The sequence below is a fragment of the Alosa alosa genome, chromosome 3 (genome assembly GCF_017589495.1).
Source record: "Alosa alosa isolate M-15738 ecotype Scorff River chromosome 3, AALO_Geno_1.1, whole genome shotgun sequence".
NCBI classification, from domain to species: Eukaryota; Metazoa; Chordata; class Actinopteri; order Clupeiformes; family Clupeidae; genus Alosa; species Alosa alosa.
The window spans coordinates 35,799,393-35,824,392 of NC_063191.1; the positions used below are offsets into that span (position 1 = coordinate 35,799,393).

General features: G+C 48.2%; 1 protein-coding gene across 1 annotated transcript in view; it reads right to left on the reverse strand.

Annotated features, from left to right (window-relative positions):
• The window catches only part of LOC125292435 (zinc finger protein GLI2-like), a 111,583-nt gene that overhangs the window by 36,093 nt on the left and 50,490 nt on the right, over window positions 1-25,000 (reverse strand). The window contains 3 exon segments of the mRNA XM_048239713.1: window positions 161-361; window positions 4,658-4,854; window positions 12,721-12,823. Coding sequence (XP_048095670.1) covers window positions 161-361; window positions 4,658-4,854; window positions 12,721-12,823 — 501 coding nt within the window.

Consider the following 25,000-nt stretch of genomic DNA (forward strand, 5'->3'; position numbering starts at 1 on the left):
ATGTATATACTTGAATTTCCCCTTGGGGATCAATAAAGTATCTATCTATCTATCTATCTATCTATCCATCTATCTATTGTTTTATAGTGTGTGTGTGTGTGTGTGTGTGTGTGTGTGTGTGTGTGTGTGTGTGTGTGTGTGTGTGTGTGTGTGTACTCACTGTCCACAGGGCTCATGTACTCTGGCAGGTGCACGGCGGCAGCAGCAGCAGCGGCGGCGGCAGCTCCGGTCTGCATGAGCAGATCTCCGTAGGGACTGCGGTGGCTGGACGCCATCAGGTGGTAGAACTCCGCAGGGCTGGTGCCCGGGGCAGGAGGGGGCAGCCCGAACAGACCCCGCTCCTTTAGGTGCTCGTGGGTCACTGTTGGGGGAAAAAGGGAGCCATTTAAGATAGAGTAGTAGAGAGAGTGGACATCAAGGAAGGACAGGTTGACCTTATCATCCAATCTGGAATCTTGCTCAGTGCTGAATTCCGACCCTGAGAACTTTGACTATTTTTCTGAATGTTAGATAGATAGTTAGATAGATAAATCTAGAAATAGTTTCAATGATGTATGTGAGCAACAACACACACACACACACACACACACAGAAGAGAGAGAAAGAGAGAGAGAGAGAGAGAGCGAGAGAGAGAGAGAGAGAGAGAGAGAGAGAGAGAGAAACACTCATACACACAAACGCCTGAATCAGACATCTTACAATCTTTTCACAAGCCCACCCCTGTTACCACCACTGCTGCTGGACACCCTTCTGGTGCTCGGAGGTCAAGGCCTCATAGCCCTGACCAGAGACCAGACACCAACACAGAACCACACTCCCCTCCGAAAAGTTTTATCCCTCTCACAATTTATCTCTCTCAGTGATGCCACCGATAAGCCTGACGTTGTGAGTAACATGAACTAGGAGGGCTGGGAGGAGCTTATGGGGGGTCATCACGGGGTCACCAGCTCCTCAGTCAGGGCGAGAGCGGACACGAAAGGGCATAAACAGCTGAGCGGCGCTGACCGCAGGACGAGACCTCACAGGACGAGACCTCACAGGACGAGACCTCACCGCTTTAGGAGCTGACCGCACCGCTTTAGGAGCTGACCGCAGGACGAGACCTCACAGGACGAGACCTCACCGCTTTAGGAGCTGACCGCAGGACGGTTAGGAGCTGACCGCACCGCTTTAGGAGCTGACCGCAGGACGAGACCTCACAGGACGAGACCTCACCGCTTTAGGAGCTGACCGCAGGACGAGACCTCACCGCTTTAGGAGCTGACCGCACCGCTTTAGGAGCTGACCGCAGGACGAGACCTCACAGGACGAGACTCACAGGACGAGACTCACAGGACGAGACTCACAGGACGAGACTCACAGGACGAGACTCACAGGACGAGACTCACAGGACGAGACTCACAGGACGAGACTCACAGGACGAGACCTCACAGGGCAGAGACCTCTGGGGCCCGAGACCTCACAGCTTTTGGAGCTGACCGCAGGACGGTGACCTCACCGCCAGGAGCCGACCGCAGGACGGAATTCCCCACCGCTTAGGAGCCGACCGCAGGACGACCTCACCGCAGACCACCGCTTTAGGAGCCGACCGCACCGCTTAGAGCCGACCGCAGGATCGACCTCTGGTACCCAGACCTCACCGCTTAGGAGCCGACCGCAAAGACGACCACCGCTTAGGAGCCGACCCACCGCTTAGAGCTGACCGCAGGACGGCACCTCACAGGACCAGACCTCACCGCTTAGGAGCTGACCGCAGGACGAGACCTCATCGCTTAGGAGCCGACCGCAGGACGGAGACCTCGGACGACCTCACCGCCAGAAGCCGACCGCAGGACGCAGACTCACCGCTTTAAGCGACCGCAGGAATTGGCACCTCACGCTTTAGCCGACCGCAGGACGGTGACCTCTACCGCTAGGAACGGAATTCGCAGACGACCTCACGGAGCTGACCGCGACGAGACCCCAAGCAGGACGAGACCTCATCGCTTTAGGAGCTGACCGCAGGACGAGACCTCACAGGACGAGACCTCACCGCTTTAGGAGCTGACCGCAGGACGAGACCTCATCGCTTTAGGAGCTGACCGCAGGACGAGACCTCACAGGACGAGACCTCACCGCTTTAGGAGCTGACCGCAGGACGAGACCTCACCGCTTTAGGAGCTGACCGCAGGACGAGACCTCACCGCTTTAGGAGCTGACTCACGGAGAGGAGGGGGTGCGTTTTGGAGCTGACTCACGGAGGGGTGGGGGGGGGGTGCTTTTGGAATGACTGCTGTCACAATCCCGCCAGCTTGAGTCACTTAAGGCCAGGACCCTAGTGGATCTGCTGTAATGCTAGAGGACGGGTTAATCATGATCACAAACAAACATATGCAGAAAAGTTACAACACACACACACACACACACACACACACACACACACTAGGTGTTACGTTGTGTAGTAGCCTATGACAGGACCCCCTTGAGCTCCAAGGCAATGTTGACTATCACACCTGTGGCCAGCGGGCCATAATTAACCGTGTCAGGAGCAATGAGAGCAGCAGAGGAGTATGTTTCCCTTTCCCTTGACCAGGCCGTGGGTCCCATGCATCTGGCCCATAGAGTGGTCAGAGGAGTATGTTGGCCGTGGGTCCCATGCATCTGGCCCATAGAGTGGTCAGGGAAGGGGAACTGTGTCCATTGTGTAACCGTGTTGTAGAACGAGAGAAAGAACGAGAGAAAGAACGAGAGAAAGAACGAGAGGCAGACAGACAGAAAGGGAAGAAAGGAAACAGGATGTAGCTGTACACCGTTACTGGGCTAGCAGCTCACCGGCCTGGATAAGCACTCCTCTTCTACCCTACAGCCCCCCCCCCCACACACACACACACACACACACACACTCCATCTTCAATCAACCCCTCCACCACCACCACCTTTCCTCACACACCTGCAGGCCAGTCAAGCAGCACCATCAGATTATGACACCTCTCTCTCTCTCTCTCTCTCTCTCTCTCCCTCTCTCTCTGTTTCTAGTACTTTAGGGTTGGGGAAGCTGATGTGTGAAGTTGGAGACAGATGGACACTTGGACAGGTGAGATTTAAGGTGAGAGGGAGGGACTTGTCAGTGGTGTCTTGTCAGTTGGAGATTTTATGTGTTTTATGTGTCTTAATGGTGTGAGAAAGACAATTGTGGACTCTCTCTCACTCCTGTGTGTGTGTGTGTGTGTGTGTGTGTGTGTGTGTGTGTGTGTGTGTGTGTGTGTGTGTGTGTGTGTGTGTGTCAGTATTGTGTGAGTCTGTCATCTGCAGATTATGACCCCCACAGTAAATGCAAGTACAGTTTCCAACGAAAGGTACACAAGCCTGAAGTAGACATGCACATCATTGCACTTAAATGTGTGTTTTTTTTTTTATATATTACTAATAAAAACATACTTGAGTCTGAGGAATGAATTATTGCTGTTGCCCAGCCCAGACCCCAGCCTCTTCAACCACACCCCATCATGTGGGGGTCGAGAGGGGAGGACTTTCCAGGCTCCCGTGTAAGTGGCCTTACTGTCCTCCTCTTCTCCTCACCTCACCTTAATTCCCTCGCTCGGCTCCATGCTCGCTTGCCAGTTAATCACTGCCTCCATCGCTTCCGCATTGCTTACTTAACTGTAAAAGCACAAAGCCATTACTGCCAACAGACGGTGGCGAGTGATTTATCTATGTGCGGCTTTGGGGCCTGGGCTACTCGTTCCAACGTGTTATTGGAAATCAGGGTCGCGGGCGAGGACGGCGCTGTCATCGCGGAACGTGTCGACTCAACGGGGAGGGACGTTCTCACTTTGTTTTCACTTTTCAAACCCCGCTCTGCTGTTCTTCACACTCCTTCACCCACAGAAGTCATAACATGCAGAAAAAAAATTTACGATTTTCAAGAAAAACCACAGCCCAAAAAAAAAAAGTAGCGAGTTTTAAATTTCGGGAGTCCATTTAGTGAAAGTGTGTTCTGGTCACTTTGACGCGCTGTCGTGCTAGAGTCGGGGGTGCCTGTGTAAACCTATCCTGTGTGCCTCAGCTGGCCGAGCCTTTTTGTCTCATAAACACGAGTCCAGCTCGTGTTTATGAGACAAAGAGCATTTAGCTGGACCTCGCTCGGCTGCGCTGCGCTGCGCCCGAGACTCTGAGCTCCACACAGCTCCCCTCCCTAATGTAACGTTTGTGTATAACTATAAATCCATTAACACTCACTGTTGACTTGTGAAGCGCTGGTGACATTAGGGAGATGGGAGGAATGTTAGACTCTGTTAGCTTTATGCCGAGTGCTGCTTTATGCCGGGTTTTATACTGAGTGCTGCTCCTTCTTTAGACACTGTATACATACCACGGTGAGGCAGGTCATCCACCGGACAATCAGACGCTGATGAAAAGGAGAGGCTTTTCTTTTAGAGACTCATTTATAACTTCAGACAGGCTAAATCCCATCTGACTAATTTTGCAAGTGCTTGCATGTTTAGGAACGGAGTGTGAGTGTGTATGAGTGTGTGTGTGTGTGTGTGTGTGTGTGTGTGTTGTGCACAATATAACCTTCACCTCAAGCTGGTGTGTAGTGTGTGTTCTGGCGCATAATGGCTGCCGCGTGGGTGTGTGTGTGTGTGTGTGTGTGTGTGTGTGTGTGTGTGCGCCTCACCGTCAGCAGGGCTGAGTCCCCTGGCCGCAGAGATCATGGACAGAGTGGGACTGGAGTGGACGGAGCGCAGGTAGTGCTCCATGTGTGGGCTGACGTAGGGGTGGGGGGGGCTGAACAGGGACTCGCCTCCCGCATGGGAAGAGAGGCGGATGAGGGACACGTCCGAGATGACCGGACTGCCCGCTAAACCAGGAGGCCTGTGGAGTGAGGGAGAGAGAGAGAGAGAGAGAGATAGGAGAGAGAGAGAGAGAGAGAGAGACATTTTTAGACATTTTATTGAAATTGATTCATTACTTTAAAAAAAGCATCAGACAAAAAGTTGCACACAGACGGAGAGACAGATATAGAGTAGCAAAGAAAAAGCAAACAAAAGAGATGTGACCGTTAAAATGGAATGTTTACCAGTTTGTTCATTTATTTAATTATTATCACATTCATTTATTTACCAATTTGTTTATTTCTCTAATAACATATTCACCACCATTGTTCACCACTGTTTGCCGAATTTGAAGGCACCTCCAGTTCAGTGTGTTATGCTCTCCAACCATGACTACCGACTCGGACAACTCTTCTGGTTTCAGGCCACTTGCAAGTCGGCGTTAGCTCATCTCTGAGAAAAACACCACCCTCACATGACGTTTGTTTGAGTCTTCAGGGATATTTATGAGTCAGAACAGCACAGGGCAACGGCGACGGGAATCCACCGAGAGGAACCATCTTGCAAGTTTGAAGTTTCGCCACACTCCGCTTTGACGACGGCGAATGTTTATGACAGACAGACCGTGAGGCTCCATGGTTATCTTGGCCCCTGAGATAATGTGGTTCCTGAAGGGGCCGAGTCATCCTTGTTTTGAGGTCCCACGAAGCCTTTGATGTCGAGCCACACTGAGCCAGTAAATCCACCTTCTGACACTTACGGCTTTTAGTGTTGGATGGCTCTCCACGTCGACTCTGCTGCGCTAGCAGCATTGTGAGCGCTTGGTGTGTCGACCTAGGAGGCCTAGTTGAGGACTTTTGTGCTGTAAGACCAATCATGAACCCTTTTGAAACCAAATGGTTTTGCTGTCAGATGAATCAGATGCATTCTGAAAGAATTTGCTCTTTGTCTACCACGTTTGCCACCTGTCTGTCTCTCAGCATAGGGAGTCTGTATTCATCAATTGTTTTGAATTGTCTACTTCTCTTTTTTTCCCAAAGGCCTAAGGCCGTCTACGAGTTGAGACACTTTGAGTTGAGACGTGTTTTGGAAGAAGAAAACACACACACACACACACTTGCCTCAGCAATGGCCTTGTATATTTTTACTGCTCTCGTCTTACAACCCTATTAGATAACACACACACACACACACTATTAGAATGGGCTGTTTCCTCAGAGACCAACAGTGAAGAAAGAAAGAGCAAACCCCCCCCCACTTTCCCAGCCTCTCTGCTGCCATCTCAGATGAAGGCTACAATCTGCCTGGTGGAGTGCACGTCAGACACTATTAAACAAAAGCAGCGTTTGTCATCTCACTCCATTTGTTATAAACCCCCGCCCCCCCAACACACACACACACACACACTCTTTCTCTCTCTCGAGTTGGAAAGGAAATGATCACATCAACAGACACAGCCAGATTTTATTTTTGGGCGAGCTGTGTATTCTGCACTCCAGCACGTACTGACAGTGTGGAGGAAGATGTGGCCAAAACATCATGACTTATTGTACAGTACACGCCATGGCACAGAAAAAGAATGTGGCACATGTGTGTTTTTTTTGTTGTTGTTTAAAGCAAATGAGATTATTTAAAGACCAGGAGTGGCCCAGAAAGGACATACTTAATCACTGTCAACGTCTGTGACCTCACACAGCTGTTGCACAGTTACTTTCACAGAATATTCTAGATAAACTGCCGCTTGCACAACTCCAGAGTAGACCGTCTGTATTTCATAGAGTGCTAATTTGGCAAGGGCTTGTGGACGATCAATCTTGAAGAGCACAGAACATAAAGTCATATCATCACGCTATGGTTCATTCAAACTATGATGTCCCAGAAATGCAGGGCCTTCCGAAACCCAAACCAGAGAGGTAGAAAAGATCCATGTGATTTTAGTTTGTTAACTGTGACTGAGCTTTACACCAGGTCTTATGAGGGCTTCAATCTGAAAGGTGCTGCTTAGATTCGATGGAGGTGTGTGTGTGTGTGTGTGTGTGTGTGTGTGTGTGTGTGTGTGGACTTGGCAGGGTCTCTCCTCACCTGAAGAACCTCATTTATAGCAACTCTGCGTGCACGGCCTGCTCTGCACGGTTAAACCCTCCGCCTGTTTCCCTGGGTTTCCAGTAAGCGCCTGCCTTGCAGACTACCGAGGCTTGTCCTCAGGCCAACTTTCTGCCATCGGGCGCCCAGCTCGTGGAGAGGGGCATGAAGAGAGGCTCTGTTCGGGCCGAGTTGAGAGAAAACAGGCGCCCCATACACAAAACATGCCCCTTTCTCTCCCGAGCCCATGGAGGCTAGGGAGAGGGGGGTGGTGTTGGTGAGCTTGAGGTTTTAGTGAGTCGGAGCTGGAATAGGCTTATCTGCCGGAGTGAGTTATTGCCGATCGTGTTGGCATTTTAGGGCCTGTCCCTCTCTGCCCCGGCTAGCACTCTTTAAAACAGCTTCCTGGCTAACCTCCGCTCAGAGGGTTCATTGGTGTCAGTGGTGGGCTCTGTGGTGATGGGACTGCAGTGAGCTTGAGTGTTTCGTGATTCTATAATGCTACAAAAGAAGCAATTGTGATGTGAGTGAGTCTAAGAAGTGCCTTAATTACTTTTTAACTCACTTTGGACAATTCCCTGTACTGCTACAGTTCAGTAACATGTGCAGTAAATAATTAAAATATTTTTTTTAATTAAATATTTTATTTTTAAATAAAACATCCATTTTTTTGCCTTAGCTAAATGCTACATGGTGCCGTTTCTCACTGTTAAATGCCTTCATGACCGACATTATTGCACATCCCTTCAGGTAAACCAAGGTGACTTGATTCCGACACTAACAGGCATCTTCACAATTCGCTCTCTCTGGCAGCCTATTCATTCAGGGCCGCTGAAGTATTTGAAAGTATATACCCTGTGGCCATGCATAGGTTTCACTACCCACATGTTCCCAGTATTTAGTCTATGCGAGCAGAAAATGACAACACGACATGTTCGCACATACTACATAAATCAGGCAAATTACGCAGGGAGCGTCTGAGTCGCCAATAATAAGACATAATTTACAACTTCACCTGTCAGACGGGAAGAATTGGGAGGCCCCACTGACAGCTACCATTATTGAAAGCTTGTCGTTCCACCTTCTCTTTGACAAGATGTTACATGAACATTTCTTCTTTTTTTTGCCGCTCTCTCTGAAAAGATTTAGTCACGGACAGAGTATGTAAGACAGAGACTTGACTCCTAATCAGTACCTGTTATTTGCACAGGCTTCCATCATGATCGTACCTGCTTGGGTGGCTTTAGGGAGAGATGTTACAGGATACAAATAACAGCCTTTATTTTATGAGCGTATTGTTAAATGGAAGAAGAGGAAGGTGTCTGGTGGACCTAACCTTATTGCTAGGAGCATTTTTAATGTCTGTAATTGTCGTCTAGCAGACATGTACTTAACGGCTTATACCGGTGACTAGAATTTCTTTGGATTCCGATTATGTCATCTGTATGACAGGGTTGTTCCTTACAATGCTGCAGTTGTTCTAGTGCTCAGGAACATTCTGTCAAACACTTAGAACCACTATCCTGCACAGAAAAGCATTCAAAGAAAACAGTTCGTCAACACTAAAACTTTAATCCAATTGTTTGGCCTACCAGGAACCAAGTCGACTTTCAGGTATGCTCTGTGGAAAGAGACCATGCAGGATATCATTCTTCTGTTATTTGATTTGTTTGTTCAACCTCCTCTCCCCCATCTGTCTCAGCTGCGCGCAGGTATCCAGTTTTGAAAATGGATTGCCGCATGCTCCCGCCAACAAGTTTGCATTTGCCTGGTCTGGCATGTTCCCCCCTGGCTCCCATGATGAATTATGACGTGACACACTGCTCTGAGCTCCTGGTCAGACGCTCGGATTGAGACAAATGACTCCTGTCTCCATGGAGACGGAAATGAGCTTCCCACGGTAGTTGTTGAGAGCCGCTCTGAAGTTTGGGGCCCACAATTAAGAAACTGTAGGAAGGCTGTTCTACACGGAATATCACAACATAAACAAAAGGAGTGTAACCTAGAAACAAACTGTCTGATGCTATTACAATCCCTATGCCATTCATTAGGTCCTATGCCATTCACTAGGTTAAAACTAACAAAACATTAACACCAAGTGATGAGACCTAAGCTACATGCTTACTGAAAAAAAACACTTGTTAACACTCTTAAATCTCCTGAAAGCTGGACCAAAAAAGCTCATCCCTCGAAATGCAGTTCAAGTCAGTTTGAAGGGGGATAAAAACTACCCCATGATGGACTGACTGTTTTGCGGAATGAACCACATCTGCTAGTGCAGAAGGGTGGTGGGGTGCTCTGGAATCATTTCACTTCCAAACGACCCCCCAGCCCCCTGCCGCTAACCCCCACCCGAAAGAAAAATACCAGCGCAACGACGAGGAAGGATCTGTTTTTCTCATTCGTTCGGTCTGTTGTCGTTGAGGTTTCTGGGAACGGAAAAACAGGATTTTGGACACTAATTACGCCGTTAGCGTGTTGGCAGGGAAGCGCTATCCCCAGCCTAGTGTGGAAGTGGCACGTCCTAGTGACTTTTTCAGCTTTCTGTTCACTCTTGTGTCCTCAGGAGATCGGTATGAAGGATGGACTCAGACACTGGTCCAATATCACCTCACAAATAATATGCACATGCAATGTTACGTTTTCCAGTAACTTACAATTAGAGGATAATGTTTATGTTGAGTAAATCCTAGGAAATTAAATAAAAAATGCAAATTTGCCATTTATTTTTTTCCTGAATGAAAGGCAGACAGACAAAAAAGGTTCAGGCAGGGGTAAGCACCACTGTCTGTTTTGCAGCCCTGGATTTGCTTGATGATAAACATTTGTTTTTGAGTGAAGCAGAACGACTGTTCACAACCTGCCATTTTTTTTGCCCCCACACTCCTGAGCACTAAAAAAAACAGTTAAATGGACTTATACTTGCAGTGGACAACTGTTAAATGGACTTATACTTACAGTGGACAACTGTTAAATGGACTTATACTTGCAGTGGACAACAGTTAAATGTAAATATACCAATGTACAGTACACCATATCAGTCCCTCATACAGTAAAATACTAAATTGACTCTAATTCAAAGGATTTATCTGTGACAGAAGTATGAGACAAGATTGGAAGCAGTTTCCGTGGTTACCTCAAATGGCCCTTAATGTTCTTGTGGTATATGTCTCTTAAACCCTGCGCTTGTTCTTGAAGAAGCCAGTCCTGGACGTGAGTCAACGGAAAGTCCTGCGAGGAGGCCCAGAGACGAGCGGAGTGGTACCGTCGGTGGGGATGAGTCAGCGGCCGAGGCCTTGGTTTTTAGGAGGTGATCTGGTGGTCTCACGCTGGGTCTTGGAAATGACAGGGAGTCGTAGACTTATTTATGACTCTGCTGGGGAGACCACACTGACAGGCAGTCCAAGCAGGGGAAATGACTCCCAGGAACAAACCTGGGACAGATCATCAGGGAGCTTGTTGTGTTCTGCTCTTAAGAGTTAACTAGACGTTAATTTGAAATCTCAAACCTAAAATATCCAGAAAAATAAATAATCTGAGGACAACAAAAAAAGCGGACAACAAGACGAAGAGAACAAACTCTACTTGCGTGCTAAGCCATTGTGCTTTGGTGGATTATTTAGAAGGCCTCAATGTTTTTTTGACATCCAGGGGGATTCCGTGGAACAATTGAACTAGGGTTGTTCTTCCTTTGTGTGATTATTGCTCTGTTATTAGTTGTACAAATGTTTGCTATGGCACAACCTGACAGGAGCAAAGAAAAACAGCTGCTGTCATGCTCAGAAGATACTAACGGCCCAGTGCTCCTCTGCTGCTTAAAATAATGACATCAAAGCAAGTTCTCCAAGAGAAAAAGAAAAAGTCCCAGGGCGGCGCGGATACTGGGGATGGGACAGGGAGCCTGAGTGCCGGTCGCATCCGTCTTGTCTGGACGAACGCAAGTCCCGGCGCGGGCCTCCTGAGAATGACGACGGTGACAAAAGGCTCCAGTGGTTCATTACGCTACATGCAAACAGTGATGGAGGAGGGAGGGGGAGCTCGCGCTGAGCTGTCACGTCCAGATGATCGCACCGCGCAACCCTGCGCGACATGCCGCGCCACTGCCCACGGATAACGAAGCATATCGCCCGCCGAAACCCCCCGTCCGACAACTGACACCGCACTTAATTTGCTCGCACCGCAGTACATGTAATTAGGTGAATTTGGTGCAGGCGGTGGAAAAGCTAGATCAAGGTCTTGATGAATTGGGAGGCCACTGTCAAGATCAAGTCACATTAATCAAAGCAGGGGGAAGAGCAATGGAGCACCAGTGCTGTTTTCCGTCTCTCCTCCTCATCAGCCTGTTCTGGGCCTGGTGATAAATAGCACACAACGCGACCAGACACATCATATGCATCACCATCAAATCTGTGCATTTTAAAACCGGCTGCCCAAACCTCGGCAATGCAACTGATCCAGCTGAGCGGCCTCTCTATATTCATTTGTTTTGTGTGATAAACTCTGAGAACTGATACATTTCAGGTGATCACAATAGTTACGTCGATACTAATGAATACAGAAACACTTGGAATGGCCCAGCTTCTGTTCCCGTGGCAACAGCACTGAGGCCTGGTGTTCAAGTCACTAAAACCTTAATATGATTTTGATTTGCCCTATACACAACATTGTTTGCTTTATATTTGCTTTTATATCCTAAGTCCTTATCAAGTCAACAGCAGACAATTATTGAAGGATTTCCCCCTAATTACTGAACAAGCAAACACAACACACAGACAGACACACACACACCCCTCCACAGGAAGAGCAGCAATCTGCTTTCAGCCCTGTCTTCTGTCCTTCCTGTTCAGCGGTTGTCCCTTCATGACCGTGCACTAGTGTATGTGTGTGTGTGTGCGCGCGTGTGTGTGTGCGCGTGTGTGCGGCCCTGTGTGGTAGGAGGAATCTCTCTCCCTCTGATCATCTTTCCGATGTAGGGAAAGAAGAGGATGTCTGCTGGCAGCCATCCCTGCGTTTCAAGCTGGGGCCAGGATCGCAAAGCTGTCCCAGTGTGGTGAAATATTAGTAGGGGCCGAGCTTCTCTCTACGAGCGGAAATGTTCGACATTCTATTTAACCCTGCACTAAACAGCCCCCCCTCACACACACACACACACACACTTTACTCCTGTGCTTATAATCCTTAGTCTCATCTGTTTTTGATATTGGACTGGCTGGAGTGGGAGATGCTGCAGTCTGTTTGGAGAGGGCCCGAAGAAAAGCAGCAATGCCTCCAGGAGCCTCCATGGGCAGAGCTGTCTCTGACACCAGTAATGTGACCTGGTACTGAGTCTGGATATGTTCCCTTTTCAAAAACATGCAAATGTTTTCTTAATGAAGCGACTGTCCAGAGTGCATTCTGTTCAGAAGAATGGTCGCATGTGTTTTGCTTCAGAATGCCACAGGAAGCATTGCAACATGTGTTCTATGTCAGAATGAAGAATGCTGCATTGTGTGGGTGTTTGGTTTTTGTACGGACTTGTTGCGCGGAAATAAAGAAGTGTTTGAAGGACAGTGCTTGGTGCAACAACAGACCTCTTCAACTTTGCTCTCCCTTTTTTGTGTGGACGGTGTTTGTCAGCTCATGCAGGTCCAAGTCCGAGTCAGGCGAGACAGGACATGTTCAAAAAGAGAAGAAGAGAGAGGAGAAGGAACGTTTGGCAGAGAAAGGGAGGGAGAGAGAGATAGAGAGAGGGAGAGAGAGAGGGAAGGAGAGAGAAAAAAGAGAGGGGGAGAGAGAGAAGAGGGAGAGAGTGGGAGAGTGGGAGACACTTGGTCGTCAGGCTTACCCATGCATGGCGTGGAGTGGGTGTGGCTCGTAATGGTATCTTCCCTCATGGTGGCGGATGTCGATCGGGATGGGCGCATGGAACGTCGGGAAGATATGTGGAGCTGGGAGAGTGAAGAAAGGGAAAAAAAGAAACAGATGGAGACAGACAGAGAGAGGGAGAGGGAGAAGAGGTAGAGAGAGAGAGAGAGGGAGAGGGAGAAGAGAGAGAGAGAGAGAGAGGGAGAGGGAGAAGAGGTAGAGAGAGAGAGAGAGAGAGATGGAGGGAAAAAAGAGAGTGACTTCAAATGAAATATCTGTCTGATTTTCAAATCTATTTCAAAGGAGTGCAGGAAATGAAAGAAACGCGCTACAATAGTGCAAACATGAAGTTCAGAGGCGACCGAGGCGTTTTGTGCGAGCCATTGGCAGCATCACACACAAGAGGAGCGGGTGGTTAAATAAATAATCAAAGTGTTGCGGAGGAGAGCCATCCTCCATCTCAGACATGAGAGAGCCAACAGGGCCTCCGACTGAGACCTGCGCTGAGCAGAGGGGAGGATGGAGAGAACCGCGGAAAAGAGGAGCCCGGACAAAAACACACGACAGACATGGGAGCAGACCGCTCTCTCTCTCTCTCTCACTCTCTCTCTTTCTTTTTCTCTTTCTCTCTCTCTTCTTTCTATCTTTCTCTATCTTTTTCTCTCTCTCTTCTCTCTCTCTGTTTCTCTTTATTTCCTTCTTCCTTATTTTCCTTTTCCCTTCCTTCCTCTCTCTCTTTCTCTTTTCTCTCTCTCTCTTTCCCTTCCTTCCTCTCTCTCTTTCTCTTTTCTCTTTCCTCTCATGCATCTGTACTGGTCTGTCTTTGACCAAATTGCCTGACAGAATATACTTGCATTACAAAGAAAGCTATACAGCCACATACAAATGTAGTTTTAATGTATAAGAAAGCTATACAGACACATACAAATGTAGTTTTAATGTATAAGAAAGCTATACAGACACATACAAATGTAGTTTTAATGTATAAGAAAGCTATACAGACACATACAAATGTAGTTTTAGTGTAGAAGTCCATTAGTCAGTAAAGCAATTGTGGTAATACATGTTCAACCTACAGCTTTGATAAAACTTGTTAAGGTGGTCCACTTCCATGTCATCAGACATACAGTATGGCTGAATCATCAGTTCACCAGTAATTGGTCCTCTACTAATTTGCTTTTGTCATACGCTAATGGACCATTCACTTCTCAGAACTTCTCAATAGAATGACTCACTTCCCTGCCAAAGCAGGATGTTCTTGTTAAAAACAGCAGACAGGAGGAATCTCAGTTCATTACAGAAAAATCTAAAGAAGTTCTAAACTAGAAAGTATTCTCATAATCTACTAGAGGCAACAATGTTATATGGCAATGTTGTTGTTTTCATAGGGATGTAAGGTGCAGTCTTTTCTATACAATGGAAGTGTTTGTGTACTAGTAATAATCTACACGCTTGAGTAGTGGATCTGTGGTGGTGTTATTTTTTTGCAGAGGCAGATGGGGAGATGAGACTCCCTGGCCTGCACTGTCTCGTCCCCTTCCTTTGGTGTATTAAAATTCTTGAGGTGTCACGCGCATCAGTGAGTCAGGTGGTGAGGCGCGGGGGTAAAGGGCACTGATCATTATCTCTACCTGAAGGGACCTCGTGGGGGCAACACGGCAAGGAGAGAAGGAGAGAGAGGGAGAGAGAGGGAGAGGGGAGAGAGAAGGAGGGGGAGGGAGTGAGAGAGAGGGAGGGAGTGAGAGAGGGGGGGAAGTGAGAGAGAGGGGGGAGAGAGAGGGATGAAGGAAAGAAGAACGTAGGGAAGCAGGATCGGAGGAAGAGAATTAAGAAAAGAGAGAGGATGAGAATGAGGGATGAAGAAGGCAGGAGAGGGAAGGAGGGAGAGGTGAATGCAGAGATGGAGAGAATTAAAGAGAGAGGAGAGGACATGAAAGACAGAATGAGGGAGGGTAGAAGGAGAAAGAGAGTAAGAGAGAGAGAGAGAGAGAGAGAGAGTATTTTTTTAAGCAGGGCCCGGTGGACAGACCACTTGCCTGAGTGACTACGTCCACATTCCAGCCCTGTCACTCTGGATCTGTCCACGACACAGTCACTGGGAACAGCTTACAGCACTGCATGCCTCACTTATGATTCAGGGGGCCCTGCTTGCTTCTCCTCTCCTCCCCCCCCTCTCTCTCTCCCTCCCCTCTCTCTCTCTCTCTCCCCTCTCTCCCCCCCCCCCCCTCCCCCCCCCCCCTCACCATCCTATCCTCTCCGTTTTCCCCTCGGAGGGTTTTTTGCACCTTTCTGGGTTTGACACTGAGTGTCTTTGCACCCTGACACACACACACACAAAGGCTCACACTGCTCTCAGGAACACATACCTAAGTAATTGAAGCCTCTCTCCTGCCCAGGAGCCAAAGGAATGAGCGCCTGTGTGTGTGTGTGTGTTTGTCTGGGAAGGCATTCATAACTCCAAACATCAGTGCAGAGGCACAGCCTGATTGAACCTATTGTTAGCGTGATTGGCTCTTTTGTAGCAAATTTGTTGTTTGTGGCTCGGCTTACATCCCTCAAAAAGACACCCCACACTCCTCCGGCTCTCGGAATCTCAAAAAGACACCCCACACTCCTCCGGCTCTCGGAATCTCTCGGAGAAAAAAAACCTTCTCTCACTTGCGCCAGCAGAGTCTGCCCCTGGCTCTGCGGTCGTGTTTATACTGGCCACGCGACGCAGTTTGTGTTTTCCACATCAACAAACGCAATGGAAAACACACGTCTGTGAGCGGAGTGGACGCGCACGCGGAGCTCCAAGCATCGCCGCCACCGCCAGACAGCAGACGGCCTCGGCTTCTGACCGTGACCTGGAGGCAATATAAGAGACTGTGAGAATGAGAGGCGTTTTCAGCAGACCAGGGCATGTCCTGGAAAAACTGACCACCACGCCTGTTTAGTCGTTCTGGACCACAGCCTGGTTCAGCATCACGCCATGGTCTCTACGTCTCCACCTGAGACGGACGACGTTCACATGAGACACTGGACATAAATCTGCTTTACGTGGTCTTTTTTAAAACACTGGTCGAGTTTTCTGTACGATTATTTTCCTGAAAACACTCCCTTCAAAAGGGACATGGAGCAGGTTCGGATTTTGCTTCAAGTTTTCACACACACACACACACACACACATGCACACACATGCACACACACACACACACGCACACGCATGCACACACACAAGCTATCTTTTCAAGAAGCATGTTTTGAGTTACTGAGTTGTCCTCCTCTGTAATCTGTGTGTTGACAAAACAGTGGCATTACAGTTGCTGACACCATGTCACAAATGTGTTTTCCTACAGTATGTCTCTTCAAATCCCATATCCATGAACTTTTCCCACTTGAGGCATGTGTAAACAATTTCCCTTAAGGGAGCAAGGTCAGCATATTTTACATACATGGGATGCTTGCCATTTAGAAACATATATCCTCTGGGACATTGAACTGGGAAAATATGGTGATCTCAGCAACACAAAACATATTGTGAGTGGGTTTTTGTAACCAAAACCATACATTATGTTTTGGCAAATGCACAATGCAAAACTAATCTCTGAGGTTGAAAGTGTGCGCTTTGCAGTGCTGTTCTGGCTACTTTTCTCTGCCTCACACAAATAACACAACACACACACACACACTTTCCCTGTCTCCCTCCTTCTCCAACTTTCTGTCTCACACACAGAAATGCCAACTTTTCTTCTACACACACTCTCTCTCCATGCTCTCCCCCCCACACACACACACGACAATATTTATCTCCCTCTATCTCTCTCTACCTCCATCTCCGTCTCTCTCTCTCACACACACACACACACAGACAATATTTATCTCCCTCTATCTCTCTACCTCCATCTCCGTCTCTCTCTCTCACACACACACAAACACACACTCACTGCACACTAACAGTACTCTGGGGAGGAGTGCAGGTTGGTGGTGGTGGTGGTGGCTGAGGGCTGAGGGCTGAGGGGAGGTGGTGGTGGGTGGTGGCTGAGGGCTGAGGGGAGGTGGTGGTGGGTGGTGGCTGAGGGCAGAGGGGAGGTGGTAGTCTGGTGGATGAGGAGGCCGTGAGGCTGCTCACTCCATCACCATGACAGCGCCATTGTTCCTGGGCCCGCAGGAGAGCCTGTGCGCTGCCCGCTCAGGGGGCTACCCAGGTGCCCGCACCGCCTTCGGACACTGCCCTTACACCTCACACAGGGGTCTGCAGCGCCATAAATCCTCAATACACACACACACACACTAATAAACACACACACACACGCACACACACTAATAAACACACACAGGCACAAACACAAGCACACACACACACAGGCAAACACAATAATAAAGACAAACACACACACACACACACACACAGGCAAACACAATAATAAAGACACACACACACACACACACACACACACACACACACACATGCTCATAGACTCTCTGGTCTTTGCCAGCACTTTCTGCCCCCTATACACTTTTCTTGTTTGTTTATTGTGGTTTGCAGGGACGGTTTCCCTCTGGGTGCTCAACGCAGCTGACCCTTTTTCTTTCTTTTTTTCAGGAAGAGGAAGTGGAGAGGTTGGCTCTGAGGTTTTAATATGAAGCTGTGTGTGTGTGTGTGTGTGTGTGTGTGTGTGTGCTGTGGGTTTCCTCTTGTGGGAACGTGTGTCTATCTAACGATGTGATGTCACATTTGTTTTGTGTTCAGGTAACATGGCCACCGAGGACACCCGCTCTACTCATGTCCAGGCAGAACAGTGTTTACTCACACTTAGCGCAAAAATATTATTGTTTCAGACCCCCACATCATACGTTTCCGATGAGCACAACATCCTGCCACGGCCCTCAGTGTAGCGAAGGGGTAGCTGCAGCCGCCGGGCAGTGCCTTTGTGCTTCTTCTGACCGGCCTAAATCTGATCCCCCACACTGACACATCGCCAGGTGCGAGACATTAGCACGTCATCGGATAGCAGAAGACACTAGGGGCGCGTCTGGCCCTGATGTGTGTGTGTGGGGTGGGGGGGGGGGGGCTATCTCCGGACTTGGGCCAGCACCCCACCAGATCAGAGCCAGGTCTGAGGTTGGACCTGAGCCAGGATGAGTCTCTATCTGGTGTGTTGTGGAGAGTCGAGTACGAACACTCACTTGTCATGTCCCGACAAAGCAGAGAGTTAGTTCACTTCTGGAGCTGGGGAGAGGAGGGGGGATTAGGGGGAGGGGAGGGAGGAAGAGAGGGGGGAGAGGAGGAGGAGGGGGGGCAGACCAGGCTACTTTGTTGTGCATGAGGACTCATCCTCAGAGGAAACACTCAAGAACAATAATAATATCCTGAGAGGCCAAGCTGTGGCGGCCTTGCTGCTTTCTTTCTGCTCCGCACAGAGATACTCTCTCACACACACACACACACACACACACACACAACGACACAGAGACTTCAGTACAGAGAGAGATCGAGCGGGAGGGGGCCAATTCAGACAGGAAATTCCATCACAAAAAAAAAAAAAAAGCTGGCAAAAGACCTAACTACACAACGCTGTGCCAACTACTACACGCAGACCCATACTCTCTCACACACACTCACACACACACACACACACACACACACACACACACACACACACACACACACACACACACACAACTACACATGCAATCACACAAACTCACAACACACCAGTTCCTTGAGTTTAACTGGGCCTTGAGAAGCAACATGGCAAGTGGCGGTTCTCTGTTGCTTCAGAAGATTACAAATTTGCATAACTGCTAAGAACTACACAAATTCTTTTCCTTTTTTTATTATTTGCCAACCGACATACTATTACAAACATTCCAGTTACAGTAGGATGATTTACACAGTGGCTGGCTAACCTATGTACTCTACCATTATCCCACACCTGAGATCCTAAACATGGATTCCTTAACATCTCTCTGTTTAGTCTGCAGTACTATTTTCTTTTTTCTCCTACAGGCATTAGTTGTGGCGGCAGTGGGATTAAGGACTTAGTCAGAGTGCATAAAACCGCTTCCAGCAATGAAAGGAAGTATTAGGGGAATGACTTTTCTTTTAACACCCCAAGGGCTTTGTTAAACGATACATTTTTTTATTGATGGGGGGGGGTTGGGGAGGGCTAAATGGATTGGATGATGGCCTCTGGACCCCCCCTGATGGGAACTGGCTTTGGCCTGGAACAGGCCCAGATCTGGCCTGGGTCCGCAAGATCAACCAGATATCTGTAGGGCAAATCCTCTCTAAGGAAAGCCTCTGATGGCAGTTGCTTTCACAATTCTTATACATTTAATTAAAACAAACTTCAACAAGCCAATTCCATTTGGCATTGAGATGGGGTCTAGTCACAACACACACACAGTTGATGTAAAGTGTGTGTGCATTAAGTAAAGCTGCTTCCATTACATCTCTGATTCAACTTCACATCCACTTGTCCACATCTGTCTGAAACATTAAACAACATCTTGGAGAGGCCTAACATGGTTAGAATGCTGTATTGACAAAGGAAGGTCTCTATTCTATTCAATAGCATACTTATCCCATATGTCACAAATATTTAGGCAAGTTTTATTCTTGGAATAGCTGCTGCCTGAAGAACTAATGCGAAAAGCTGTTCTTTCACCATTTTATTATGTTAGTTCCATATAATAGTTGCCATAATAGGCCATATGCATGTATTTGTTCAATTGAAAATATTGCCAGAAGTTTGCCAATGTTGGCCGATATAGGCAAATTTCCAGCAAAGTTCTGGCAACAATGAAAATGTGTCAGTAGTGGCAAATGTTTGCCAGAAAAATGATTGCCAGAAACCTAATTTGTATATGAATATATGACCTTGCCGCAAATTTGCGGCAACTGTTTGCCAGAAACCTGAAATTTCTGTAAGGGTTCTCTCTTTGAGAATAGGCTTCCTATTAGGCTATCTATTATACTCTGTATTCTGTTTCTGCATTAAGTCGAATCTCTTTTATCTACCTCATGTTTAACTCTTCCGTAAGTTCCTGACTTAGCTGTGTAGCTGTTGTCTTGTGGCGGCTCATGTTTAACACATTATTCAGAGAGCGCAGCGGAGAGAAACAGCCTGAGGCAGATAAACTATCAGCACCAGGGCAGCCTCGACCTCGGGGGTGAGCAGCTAACAACCACCATGCATCACTCCCCCGAGGGTGCTTGGGAGTAGATGTTTAGGTAAGCATTTGGCATAACACTGAGGAATGAGGAGCTGTAGTAGGCTTTATGTCTGCTGCACCACTGGGTGTTTTGGTTAGTAGGCTTGCCATTATAGCATTAGCTTGCTAAAACTGTTCTGAGACAAATCAGGGCCAGATTCGGACCTCACCTGCACTTTGTCTAGGCACTGCTCTGTTAGCATACAGCTAGGTACTAGCAACAATTTGGGGGGATGCTAGCATGAGGACAGTGCGGGGCAGGGTTTGCTGATGACTGATTACCCTGATCAGGCTGGGCTAATCAGCCACCTGACTGCTGCGTCTCTGATTTATCGCCAGGGCCACTTAACAGAGCTGCTTAGCACACAGGGATGTGGTTTAGATTAAGTGTTTGCCTTCACATAAAGAGGCCCATTATCTTTAGTGCAACTGGGGACGATAACGAGGCTAGCTGTTGAATATGTCAACAAAGCCGTGGAAAAGGGAAAGGGAGGGTAGTGACTCAAGGGGTAATTAACATGTGAATTTAAGCGCCCCGTGTGAAGTCAGGCATTTTTTTTTGTTCCATCCATTCTAGCATTCCTCAGAGCCCCACTGGCCTAGTAGTTTTTTTTTTTTTTTTTTTGTCTGTAGCGGACGGTGCCTTTAAAACCTACTTCACTTTTCTTTCGGGTGTTTGCACAAATCCTTGATTTATGGTTTTCTAGGCCATTCATTTTCCGTGCAGCTCTGCAAAATATAGCAAGCTGGCCCCAGCAAAAAAAAAATTTGAATTTTGGTGTGATAGAACGCTCCCATCCAGAGAGAGAGAGCGGGAGAGAGAGAGAGAGAGAGAGAGAGAGAGAGAGAGAGAGACCTGCTGAGCCTAGCTAACTTAGCTTTGCTGTTTTCTCGCAAGCGACTGCAGCAGATTCTAAAATTAGTACTATCCGGGAACCAGTGCTCTTTTATGTCACTTTTCCTGGGAAACTCCTGGGCTATGGCTGTGCTCCTTGTCAGGTAACCTTTGACCCTGGAGTGCCACAGCTGATTCAAAACACCCTCCCATCAGACAATGGATGTCCTTACGGCCTTGCAGTGAATCAGCGCTGCATCAGCACCCCCCCACCACACACAACCACGACCACCACCAACCACCCCACCACCACCACCCTCCATAAAAAAGGACCCTTTACAACAGAGGACCAGGAAGTACCCCCCCACACACCCACACACATTCCCATTCCCACCCCCACACAGACAAAGCTCTGGGGGTGCAGGGATCAGACAGACCCTTTCTGCTGGGGTTCAGCCTGAGGTGCATTGGGACACGGAAGAGAAGCAGGAAGCAAACTGAATGTGGAATTACAAGTTTCTCAGAAGCTTTCCATCCAGGGAAACACAGACCCGCATCATCAGGTTCAGGAACGGAACCTAGGCCAACTGCCTGTCAGGCATTTACGTTAACAGCGCTCCACCATGCCCACATTGGATAAAGATCAAATGGTGTGTTCAGAAACAGGTCTGAGAACAGTGATTTTGTTTATTATTCAAATGAATCTACAAAACCTTGTTTTAGATATGTGATAGATAGATAGATAGATAGATAGATCGATAGATAGAATAAGATAAAGAGTTCTTATCTCTTTCTGATAACGCTGATTTTAGCTACGTTAGCTTGATGCAGAAACAGCATATTAGCATATCATAGTAAAGGCATTGGCTATTGCCCGAAGAGTAGGGGACATAAAAGAGGCTCTTGTTGCTGTTGGAGTAAGAGCCTCATACTGAGGTAGCCCTCTAGAGGGACTGTTGGAGTAGGAGCCTCATACTGAGGTAGCCCTCTAGAGGGACTCTTGCCAAGTGCTTTTACGTACAGAGGAGCCTTGTCCAGTTGAAGGGGGTTTTATCACCTACGTAAACCAGACCCCAGGGCACTCTTTCACTCTGAGAGGGATTACGAGTCACAGAGACATCAAGATAGACTCTTAATCACAATCCCAGAATTTCGTCGTACAAAAACGCACACAAGGTCCTGGCCTACTTGTCAACAGGCGACATGGAGACATCAAGTTGGAGACATTTATCGAAATGGAATCTCAGAGCCTCTGCACTTCTGTAGAGAGCTTAAAGGTCAAGGAGAGAGCAAGTTGGACTGTTTCACGGCCAGCCCAGCATTACATCAACATTGGGTCCTAAGGCCCGAGTACTTCACCTTGGTTAGGGTCCAGTCCCCTGGCCTGCTTCTTTGGCCACTCTGTTCAAACGACTTTTACTTCAGCTCTCTGGGCCTAAACTCAGGTCACGATTAGATAAGACAGTATCACACGGTCTCTCATACACAAAACAGGCACACATCTCACACTCTCTGTCTCTCTCTCTAAAGCTTGGAACAGCATGAAGGAGTTCTAGGCTCAGGATAGAGGGGGGACTATCTATCTATCTCACTAAGGACTTTGCCATGAACAAAAAAACAACACCCATCTTAAATTAGAAACAGCTGTAGAGAGCCTCTCTGATTGGCTCCCTGGTGTTCTCTACATGGGAGGGGGGAGGGAGGTCGTAGTTCAGACAGCCTGTTTGAGATAGTTCTCTTGCTGTCGGTCCTCTTTTTTTTGGTGGGACGGAAGAGAAGGGGAGAGGTAGAAAAGGAGGGAGAGAGAAAGAGAGAGAGAGAGAGATCTGGGCTCATGTTTTGGCTCTGTCTGTGATGCTGCTTTTCTTCTCCATCTTAACACCACCATGCGCTCCAACACTGAGCGGGGCTGGCTTGCTGTTCACACAGACACAGGCATAATGGTGATACGTTCTTCGCCAACTGCCTCTGCTCTCTACTCACATCTTAAGCTGTATGGCCTTCTCCCCACGGCCTTCACAGATCCTTCTGAGATCCCAACATTTCAGTGATGGTGATGGTGACACAATCATTGCTCCATTGCGTGGCACCAAAACAAGCTGTGCCCCGCTTTCATTACTGGGCCACGGTCCAATGGGGCCATTCCTCAGTACCGCAAACAAAACAGGGACCAGCTCATTAAAATTCCTCTTCATTGTCAACGTGTCATTTCCTGTGAGCATGCATGCCCTCCCTCTTCTCCCTCTCTGTCTGAAGGCTTCTCTTCTTCTGTGTTGGCCATGCGGACCATGTGCTCATGTTCAACTGCTTATTAGCACGGTTGGCAGCATAACACAGACATGCCGTTTGAGCCAGTGGAGATTTGGACATTTGGCGAGGATGTAAAAAAAGCTGTCTTACATGGACAAGCAGCTGAGAGAGGCCATGATGTATTGCTCGCCTGCAGTTTCTTTTAACACCAGAAGGCTTAAAGGCATTTTTATAACATGGAGCTAAACCGCCAGTGTCAGAACAATTGGACATCTAGGCAGAAAACAGGACTAGAAACATTTCTTCCTCTTTCTTCTGCATTCTCTCATATTTGTTGTCTTTTTCTCTCCATCCTCTGTATCCCCCTCTTCTTCTTCTTCTGGAGCCTTGAGGACTTGACACTCTGACACTCTGAATTTGAACATCTTTGCTCTCTCTGAGCTGCACAGGGGCTCACACCACAATTAATACCCTCCACAGAGAGAGAGAGAGAGAGAGAGAGAGAGAGAGAGAAGACATGATGAAGTAAGAGTGACAGGGGGACAGAGAGAGAGAGAGAGAAGACATGATAAAGTAAGAGTGACAGGGGGACAGAGAGAGAGGGAGAGAGAGGGAGAGAGAGAGAGAGAGAGGACATGATAAAGTAAGAGTGACAGGGGGACAGAAAGAGGCAAAGATGAGGAGATAAAGGAGAAAGGGGGAGTAGCATAAAAAACACAGGGTGTGCAGGAGGTGGGGCGGGTGATGATAGACTGAGAGAGACGCAGTGAGAAAGAAAAAGAAAGAGATAGAAAGAAAAGGTGCAGCAGAGGGTAAAAAAAAAGATAAGGGGAGGGGGTTGGTGGTGGTTGGGCAGCTCAGCAGTTTGGGGTTAGTCACTGTGGAACAATTGGGGCGTGTATTGGGTCTCCATAGCCCACACAGGGCAGTGGACAGAGAGGTGATAACTGGCTTTAGCGCTCCAGCTGAAGATGACCCCAGGGGGGAGGGAGGTCGCCTAGGTAATCACTAAATCAAATGGACGCCATCCCAGCAGTTCCCCTCCCTTCCCTGGACGGACGGCCACGGTCCAACTGGAGCAAAATAAACAGAGAGAGAGAGAGAGGAAGAGAGGGGAGAGAGATAGAGAGAGAGGAGAGAGAAAAAGAGAGAAAGAAAGAGTGAGCTGGGGGGGGGTCAGACGGATGGAAGGGGGTAGGCAACAATGGAATGAATTAACTAGCAAGCTGCAGGACACTGGCGAGCAAAGAAGACATCAAGGCTCCTTTTCTCCTGCACTCCTCTCTCATCCACAGGAGTGTGGCTCTAATGAGAGGCCCACTGGCCCTTGAGCGGAAAGGCTCACTTACATCGGCAGTGAAAGGACCTGGCATTGTCCAGCAGCCAAAACCCTGCCAGCACCAGAGTCTGTGATAACTTTGACATAGTTTGTCTATGCAGAGGGAATCTTTTAATAAGATGATTGTTATTTGAACGTGACACTTCATCTGTAATTACGTATACTGTCTGTAATATGCAGTGTGTAATTAGTGTAGTCGCTATTGCTGTTGTAGCTGTTGTTTGTTTGTGTTGTCATTGTTGTTGTTGTCATAGCAGCTGGTGGAATGTGTTCTCGTCCCCCAGGGAGACCTTTGAGTCCTTGAGACTTCAGAACGTCCGAGTTCCTCAGCTGCCGTGGAGACAAGCTGACACATAATAGCTCCGTGGTCATGGCAGACATCACCTGCCCCCTGACTGGACGTTGCTCTGGGAAACGAAGCCGGCCTTTGAGTGGCACCGCGGGAGTCTCGGCGGGACGCAGTAAATCACAGTGGCAGGTCACTCTAGACTCAGCTGGAGCCACAGCCATGGCCAGGGCATTCCCACCTCGGACTGTTCCAGGAGAGGTGCTCCACCTGTTGAACTGTTTCACACTGTTTCAGACATGCTGTGTATGATTTAGTGCTCATAAAAACTGAAGGGAGGACACACACGT